Raw genomic sequence first — 10,074 nt, 5'->3', positions numbered from 1 at the left:
AAAATCATACATGTACAAAATGAAGAAAAGATAATGTTGATGTTAAAAAATCTTGTTTAGTCCTGCATCTATTGGATACAGTTTAAACTTAGTTTAAACGAACAGATTATAAAATCGTTAAATTAACGACTTAAAGATGACAGTTTGATGAATCTGTTAACACGAAATTTAGAAAGATAAAACAGTTAATTATTGTTGTGGATGGAGGCAGAAAATTAAATAACATTGTGTCTGCATTTTATCTACACCAATTTAAATGTTATATTTTGACAGTTTTTGATGGATAATAGTTGACATTGTCATCACCAATTGATTTTTACCTATGATATATACTCCGATTTTGTCTAAAACAGACATACCCAGTTTGTTAGGAATCAGGAGAGATAAATGATCTACTAAATTTAAGTGTATTTCAGAGGATTAATCAGAACAAAAATCAGATGAATTGTATCGAACATTAACTTCTAATTTACATTCCAGTGATTTGGAGTTATGATTTTGAATAATCAATCATAGCTGAATGATAATTTCTAACAATTTGCTTACATTTAAATGTTGAAATTTGAAACGATTTAGAAAGGTTGATATAGAAATGGAGGATAAGTCGAAGAGGAAAGTGAGTGTTACTGGTAGACGACAGAGTATTTTGATTGTTGACAAGAACTTCAAGGTAAAATCTTATATAAGGAAGTTTTGTATTTATTTTAAGGTTTGCTTTATACCTTGTTACCTGAATATTAAAGCATCATAAAAATTAAGAAACAGTATCTTCTTGTTCACTTTAAACAAACAAAGTCTGTTTTATACAACATTTCCAGTGCCACTTGCAGTCTTCATACCTGTAGCCAGGGGGGGGGGTTCAGGGGGTTCAGACAAACCCCCCTTGAAAACAAATAAGCACTGTTAAAGTCAAGGTTATGTTCGAATTGTGACTGTTAAAGTCGAGTTTGTGAGTCAAATGACCCCCCCTTTGGAAATTCCTGGCTACGGGCCTGGTCTTCAATGTTACATTACCTGTGCCACATGTCTGTAATGTTACATTTCATGTGCAACAAGACTGTTATTCTACATTTCCTGTGTCACATGTCTGTAATGTTACATTTCATGTGCCACAAGACTGTTATTCTACATTTCCTGTGTCACATGTCTGTAATGTTACATTTCATGTGCCACAAGACTGTTATTCTACATTTCCTGTGTCACATGTCTGTAATGTTACATTTCATGTGCCACAAGACTATTATTCTACATTTCCTGTGTCACATGTCTGTAATGTTACATTTCATGTGCCACATGACTGTTATTCTACATTTCCTGTGTCACATGTCTGTAATGTTACATTTCATGTGACACAAATCTGTTATGCTATATATACATTTCCTTTGCCACAAGTTTGTTATGCTACATTTCCTTTGCCACAAGTTTGTTATGCTTGATTTCCTATGCCACAAGTTTGTTATGCTAAATTTCATGTGCCACAAGTTTGTTATGCTACATTTCCTGTGCCACAAGTCTATTATGCTACATTTCATGTGCCACAAGTTTGTTACGCTACATTTCATGTGCCACAAGTCTGTTAGCTACATTTCCTGTGCCACAAGTCTTGTATGCTGCATTTCATGTGCCATTTCATGTGCCACATGACTGTTATTCTACATTTCCTGTGTCACATGTCTGTAATGTTACATTTCATGTGACACAAATCTGTTATGCTATATATACATTTCCTTTGCCACAAGTTTGTTATGCTACATTTCCTTTGCCACAAGTTTGTTATGCTTGATTTCCTATGCCACAAGTTTGTTATGCTAAATTTCATGTGCCACAAGTTTGTTATGCTACATTTCCTGTGCCACAAGTCTATTATGCTACATTTCATGTGCCACAAGTTTGTTACGCTACATTTCATGTGCCACAAGTCTGTTAGCTACATTTCCTGTGCCACAAGTCTTGTATGCTGCATTTCATGTGCCACAAGTCTGTTATGATACATGTAGTCTGTGGGGCTAATTTCCTGTTCCACATGTAATCTGTTATGGTACATTTCCTGTGCCACATGCAACAGTTCTTGTGCCACATGTCTAAACCTACATTTCCTGTGCCATATGTGGTCTGTTAATATGTACATTTCCTGTGCCACATGTAGTTTTTTATGCTACATTTCCTGTGTCACATGTTTTCTGTTATGCTACATTTCCTGAACCACATGTCAGTTAAACCCTACATTTTCTGTGCCACAAGTCTTATGCAACATTTCCTGTGCCACATGAAGTCTGTTATGCTACATTTCCTGTGCCACAAGTCTGCAATGCTACATTTCCTGTGCAACATGTATTTAATACAACATTAATTATGCCTCATGTCTGTAACCCTACATTTCCTGTGCCACATGTAGTCTGTAATACTACATTTCCTGTGCCATATGTAGTCTCTTATGCTACATTTTCTGTGCCACATGTAGTCTTTTATGCCTAATTTCCTGTTCCACATGTTGTCTGTTATGCTACATTTCTTGTGCCATATGTAGTATATTATGCTACATTTCCTATGCCACAAATCTGCAATGCTATGTGTCTGGTGCCACCTGTAGTCTGTTATGCTACATTTCCTGTGCCACATGTTAAATGCAACATTTCCTGACCAAATGTAGTCTGTTATGCGACAATTCCTGTGCCATAAGTCTGTTATGCTACAATTCCCATGCCACAAGTCTGCAATGCTACATTTCCTGTGCCACATGTAGTCTGTTATGCTACATATTTTGTGCCACATGTCTGTAATGCAACATTTCCTGTGCCCCATGAAGTCTGTTATGCTACATTTCCTGTGTCATATGTAGTATATTATGCTACATTTTATGTGCCATGTGTTGTCTGTGTAATGCTATAATTTGTGAACCAATTATTTATTTTTTGTAATGCTATGTTTTCTGTTCCACATGTGGCCTGTGTAACGCAACAATTGATGTGTAATGCAACAGTTCCACATGTGGCCTGTGTTATGCAACAATTGTTGTGTAATGCAACAGTTCCACATGTGGCCTGTGTAATGCAACAATTCCAGTTCCACCTGTGGCCTGTGTAATGCAACAATTCCAGTTCCACATGTGGCCTGTGTAATGCAACAATTACAGTTCCACATGTGGCCTCTGTAATGAAACAATTCCAGTTTCACATGTGGCCTGTGTAATGCTACAATTCCAGTTCCACATGTGGCCTGTGAAATGAACAGTTCCAGTTCCACATGTGGCCTGTTTAATGCAACAATTCCAGTTCCACATGTGAGCTGTGTAATGCAACAATTACAGTTCCACATGTGGCCTGTGTAATGCAACAATTTCGGTTCCACATGTGGCCTGTGTAATGCAACAATTCCATTCCACGTATGGCCCTTGTAATGCAACAATTTCAGTTCCACATGTGGCCTGTGTAATGCAACAATTCCAGTTCCACTTGTGACCTTTGTAATGCAACAATATCAGTTCCACATGTGACCTGTGTAATGCAACAATTCCATTCTACATGTGGTCTTTGTAACGCAACAGTTCTTATTCCTTATGTCCCTGTGGCCTGTGTTTAAACATGTGTTTGATGTGTCCCATTTAAATTATTTTTGGGTAAAGGTTTTTTAAAGAGTTTTTACAAAAACTAAAATTGTAACTAAACTTTATAAATGTTGTTTTGTACACTTTGGAAAATGGTTGACAATTATGGATGACCCCAAAAGATATAGCAACAGGAGTACTGAAAGTGGTGTTTAACACCAACAATCCAGCTGCAATCAACCTTTTCATCCATTACATAAACTTGTGTTTTAGCATCCAGTTTTATGTAACACTCCTCTATTTAGTGGGTACACATGATCCTGTGTGAGGTTGTGCACATTGTTCATTGTTCAAAAAATAATGTGTTATAATCTTTCCAACCCAATACACAATCTTTAATAATATTGATACTAAAACACAATGACTTGGTTGTTTTCTTATAAAACACCTATTGTACAAAATCTTATTAAATTAAAAAATTGAAATGAAAATTAAATAATATATGTCCTTTATATATTTCTCTTTTAATCATGTGAAATGAAATTTTTCACTTAAAGAAACATGCTTGATTCAATTATTTGTGAATGAGTTTTAAATATTTCAATTCGGCTGTTGTTTTCAAGATCTCAGTTGTAAAAAAAGAAAAAGTAAGAAATGGATACTTGGGAATCATCGTATCATTCACATAAATCTCAAGTAAGTTGATGTTGATTTAAATTTTATTCAAAGTCATGAAGAGTTTTTGATTTAAATTTTGTATCATGAATTTTATTTATTGGATGATAAATCTGTTTTGATATGAGAACAAATTGAGAAATGTCAGGAGTCAAAGTAATAAATTCATAGCCATGAAACACTGTAACATAAGTACACTGAATCATTCGTCCCAACATGCTTGTCCATTTCATTTGCTTCAGGAAATATTTTTTTTGGGCTATTATTCTTATATTTCATGCAAGGAGGTATTTGGGTCATAGAAAAACATAATTTATGTTTTGTTCACCATTAAAATCCATTTGAATTGTTTTTATATTTGTGCATAGCCTTCTATGAGTTACAATTAAGTGAACAAAGGGAGACAATCATTATAACTTGTATATGGAAAAAAATACACAAATGTCCTTCCTTCAATTCAAATATGCAGCAGTCAAAAGAGTCAGGCAACTCCTGGTTCAACCTCTCCTCTGTTTTACACAATTTTCACTAAATGAATATTTTGCAATACACAAATCAACTACCTATATGTTTGTATTATGCCAAAACAGTTATGGGATAATAAGACATTCTTAGTGGTTATAGGGGCCTCGTTTGCCCAGTGGTCTAAGGTATAAGTAAAACAAATGGCAGATCTACTGAGTTTTATTTTAGTTGGAGAGTGTTGTGGTGAACAATTTCATAGAAATAACATGACAGGAATATTTAAAGTTATGTATGCTGAAGTATCTATGTGGAATAGATTCAGATGTCAGTTTAACTATCATTTAAGATGGTGTCTTTCTTATTTTCTTTTTTTCTATTTTTTTGGCATACTAAATATATGCATGAAATATTTGCAGCTGGATTCCAAGGAACCATTATGATTAATCAGATAGTCATTTGTTTAAATAGAACAATTGATGTTTCAATAATTTTTACATGATTTGCATATTAGGGAATACGTTGATATGATTGGTCGAAAGTACTTCTGGTAGTTGATCTTCACATTGGTTATTCTTCGATAGACAATGTTGACCTAACTTCTTTTTGTAACCAATGTAATGACGGCGATAATAACACAGATGTTCCAAATTTAGTTTCACTGCATGTGAAGCGTTAAATAAAATAATACACAAAAACAGTTGTTTGAATGATGATAAGAGTTTGTTTCAGAGGTTTTTTTTCAGATATTAAATTTCATTGAGTAGGGTACATATTTTTGCGTTAACAAACAAATATATTCATGCGCTAGGCATATTCAATGACACAAATATACATATAATGTGTGATAGAGGTAACAAGTGTGGAAAAATATATTATCCTTCTCCAATTTTAAAGAATTATAAGGATTACACACCTTTTTAAAGGAATTTATTGGTGTATAAACTGGACCAAGTCACTCACAAACATATCATAAAAGTCCTTCTAAATTTTATTTGTTTGTGAGTGAATTGACTAAGAGTATACACCAATTCATTCCTTTAAAAAGACATTTAATACCTATAAGAGAGCACAATTTCTAACTTCTAAAAAGTATGCATATTTTGTATCACTGATTTGTAATAGTAATATTTTTGGGTTATCTCCCTTACCACAGATGACTGTCATGTATATAATAACTCCTTTTGTTTACATGTTGCTAAGGGACAAGTGTTTATATTTGTTTATATTTATGACAAAGATAACATCATAATTTCTCCTGTTGATTTTTAAAGGGAATGAAATTAAATGTTTTTATTTGAATTTCTGTTGAGGTTGGCTGATTTAGAAAATTGTTACCGTAGTCCCTTTAATGTGTTATTTGAAACTACTAAAATATTAATTTGTTCTGGTATATATATAGTTAAAAAAACTAATGAAATTGAAATATTTGAAAAAGTATTGATATTATTTTGTGAATACATGTAAAATGAATATAGAATGAGTGATTGTTTTAAATAGCTATATGAATAAAAAGACTGATTGGATGAAATTTTGAAAATTAAGGATTTTGTATTGTATTAATATAATGAGATATGAGTTATGAAAATATCATTGATTAAGCAACCCAACAATACAAAACACATAAAAGATATATTTAGCATACAGTCACAAGAATATACATGTCTCTATCATGGGAGGCTAAGGTGGGGTTTACAAAATAGAGAATAATGGGCAAATAGTGGGGAATAAAAGAACAAAAAGGACAATAAAGAAAAGAGAAAAATAGACAACCAACACCAAAGAAAAAAGAATTATTGGGTACTAAAATATTAAGAAAAATTGATTTAGGATTAAAATGTATATAGAATAAAACAAATGGTATAAAAGTCCTCAGTTATATTATGAAAGTTTTGAACTGTATTATTAATAAGAAAGAATAAGAATATTCTCCCTGCTCAAGGCTTATAAACAATGGTCACATGATTGGTGAGCTGAAATTTGTAGAGTCAGTCTCTGTCAATATATTATGAAGATTGTATAGTATAACATTGTAAGAAAGGAGATTAGGTGCCCTACATGTAAATATGACACAATTATTTTTTTCATCAAGTGAGTCAATATTAAAGAGAGGTAGACAATTTAAACATTGAAAGAAAATTTTTCACAAAATTATAGCATTAAAAATTCAGATAGCATTAAAAATTCAGATAGCATTAATCCTATTATTGGAAAAGGTGCAAAGGGAAACTATCAGGTTTTGCATTAAAAATTTTTTTTTTCACATTTGGAAAACATAATTTGATATGGCATTTCCTGAAATTGTAATTAAACTTTAAATTTCCTTAAATGGTTCTTCATATTTCTGTCCATTATTCAACAATCACAATATAACATGCAAACTAACTTCTCTGAATGTTCAGTAAATTGATTGAACAAAATCAGCAATCAATTGATTCTGTGTTTTAAATGAAAAGTTTTGGATTGCCATCATTTCACATAAATCCGACTTTGGATGATAATGGTAAAAGGAAATCAGTATAGGACACACACACAAGATGTAGTACTGTCTTTATCAGCCCTCTGCCATAAACGTAAATTGACACATTATTGACTTATAAATTATCCTTGTTTACTGGTAGAAATAATTACTGTGGTGGCTATAAATTATCTGCTGTAGATGGCAACACAATTTATAAGGTTGAAAAGAAAAAAAATCAGTCAACCAGAACATACATTATCTAAGAATATGGTTGAAATTTTGTGAGGACAAATATATTTTTCAAATAAAATTCTGAATAGAAATATTAAGAGAAAGGTTAGAAGTGTTTTTGGGTCCATTAACAACTACCAAAATCAGCTGTTTAAATCATAATATGTCTATCATCTCTAATAGAATATTTAACTCAATGAAATTTTGGCATAGAATTATGCAACTTCATACATTTTTCATTTGAGTTGGCAGTTGTGTACATAAATAATCTTATTAATTGAACTATTTTGGGATTTAAAGCTTATTAATCTTGCAGATCATCAAAACTTAGTTGTTTAAATATAGTTTTTATGAACTCCTGTATATCTTTATTCTATAACCTATAGGTCTCCTTATACCTCAGTACTGTCCACAGTTATAAACATCATACTTCATGCATTGCTGTATTTATAACAGTTACAAAATTGTAAATATGTGTTAAATTGTGGTGATGGTTATATTACTGTGTTCTTTTTTGCCTTTCTTTTAGTTATAGTTATTTATAATTATCAACTTATACGAAATTTCAGTAAATTTTGTTACAATAGATTCTAATACAAGATCAAAAGTTTTTCTTTTCTTTAGATTTTTATAGCAAATAAAAGAAGAATGTATCTGGACACAAAATGTTGGTTCTTAGCGTTGTGTTTGTCTGTTTCATAAAATTTGTATTACGCAAACTAAAGTAAGAATGTGGAAACAAAAAATAAGCAATTTTCCAAGTTTATGTTACAATTGTTATTGTAGATATACAATATGTTCTTAATGGTAAAAGGTCAAACAAAGATCAAGGTGATAAGCAGTCCTATAAATTACTGAAAAAATATGATTTTGCCAAGAAAAAAGTGCAATCAATCTGAAATTTGAAATTCTTATAACAGTTTTTAATCATAATTTTTCTGAATATATGTCTGACAATTCATCTCTAAGGATTCATTTTATTTCTACTTATATGTTTAATCTTTTGTGACTTTCATCTTTATACAGACACCATATTAATAGGTGGTTTAGGATATTATGAAATAAACATTTAATGTAGTTCATAGTCTTCAGTTGTAATAACCATATAAATCCAATATAAAACAAGGCGTAAGTGTAATATTGTGTCTCAAAGATGTCATATAACTTTACTTAAAACTCCCAGGAAACGATGTCTCGAGTTCTGAGAATGTCAGATTCATTATACATTGATGGGTAAAGTTATGAGCACAGATTATAAGTACAGTTCGTCTTTTGATGGTGAAATTGTCCTGAACGAGTACCATAATTCCTACCATAAATGGACCATCAATATTCATAAATAATCCTAATTAAATAAAAGATGATGGGTCTGTACACAAACCTAGGATCAAGTCAGAAAATTGAAGTTGTGGTTCAAGAGGACTCCCGACAAGTTGTTTGAATAAGAATTAAGTTAACGTCTTAATGTAAATGAGACATTCTTACTGATGGATTCTTTATTTTGAAGTGGCAAATATCATTTACGATGCCACTCAGGTGAAATTGATGACACCTTTGCACTTTTGTTGTCAAGTGGATAAAGCTAAAAATTAGGAGAACTTGGAGCAAAATTATTAAGTTCAGGCCATATTGAATTTCACAAAATGTTATAGAATAGGAAAAATTGCGAACTTGAGCATTCAAAGATAATGGATTGTAATACAGGGCTGATTTCAAGTGATGGATAGTTGATTGGGAACTTGTGAGAGTATTGTCAAAAGACAGGGAACATATACATTTGACAAATTACATTTGTGTAATCATAGATAATCTAAATATTTGTTTTTCATTAGCTAACTTCTGAAGTAAAAAAATTATAAAAAGTATTAAAATGAAGAGAAGTGCACCAAAATTACGCAGACTTATTTTCACCAGAGGAAATCCTATATTTAAGTCTACAATTTTTAGAATACAGGTAAGTTACCATGATAACAGAATCTGCAAACAGAATGGAATTGTAACTTTCTTAGTTAATTGAAAACTGCAATAGTTACAAACTTAAAGAAATGTGGTACCATATGTCAGTTAGGCTACCATCTACCAAATACCAAAGGACAATGGTAATAACAGTTAAAAGTCATAAATATCTATGAAATTGTAATATAATATAAAAGAGGGACGAAAGATACCAAAGGGACAGTCAAACTCGTAAATCTAAAACAAACTGACAACGCCATGGCTAAAAATGAAAAAGACAAACAGAAAAATAATAGTTTATATACATAAGATCCAGAGAGCATGCTCTTCCTAATAAAGGCTTTTTGTTTAGTTTTAGCCTATCAATAATTGAAGGCAAAGGTCTCAATGCTAAAAAATAAATTAAAGATATTTTGGATCAACAACAACTGGGTATATTTCCTCAATTAATACAGGTAAATTATTTTATCTGTATATAATAAAAAAATATGATATTATGTTGATTGATGCTTTTGTAAAATAAGAATTTCTGTCTTTTATATTGATGAAATTTGCATTATTTTGACTAGTTACTTAGTGCCAGATTTACTAAAAGTTATGCAGAGGTAAGATCGTTTGTGATCTTATTATAGATCAAGGAGAAAGAATGGAGGACAGTTAAATGTATTGTTAATATCTCTCATTTCCTATAGCTTTTCCTGGTCTCCACAGAATCAAGTTCCATTTATATCTGACTATTTCCTGC

The 10,074-nt window shown here is 31.5% G+C and overlaps 1 protein-coding gene across 4 annotated transcripts in view; it reads left to right on the top strand.

The window, feature by feature from the left end:
- LOC134722045 (dynein axonemal heavy chain 5-like) overlaps positions 1–10,074 on the top strand; it is a 112,564-nt gene that overhangs the window by 21,666 nt on the left and 80,824 nt on the right. Inside the window, exon 1 of one of the 4 annotated variants that reach the window (XM_063585472.1) lies at positions 358–670. The exons of the other annotated variants lie outside the window; for them this stretch is intronic. Coding sequence (XP_063441542.1) covers positions 593–670 — 78 coding nt within the window. The 5' untranslated portion in view covers positions 358–592. Of the gene's footprint in view, positions 1–357; positions 671–10,074 lie in introns of those variants that run through there. 4 annotated transcript variants of the gene reach the window in all.

Source organism: Mytilus trossulus, chromosome 6, assembly GCF_036588685.1.
Source record: "Mytilus trossulus isolate FHL-02 chromosome 6, PNRI_Mtr1.1.1.hap1, whole genome shotgun sequence".
NCBI lineage: Eukaryota > Metazoa > Mollusca > Bivalvia > Mytilida > Mytilidae > Mytilus > Mytilus trossulus.
The sequence above is the reverse complement of the archived record's forward strand: the minus strand, read 5'-3'. Positions and strand labels throughout refer to the sequence as shown.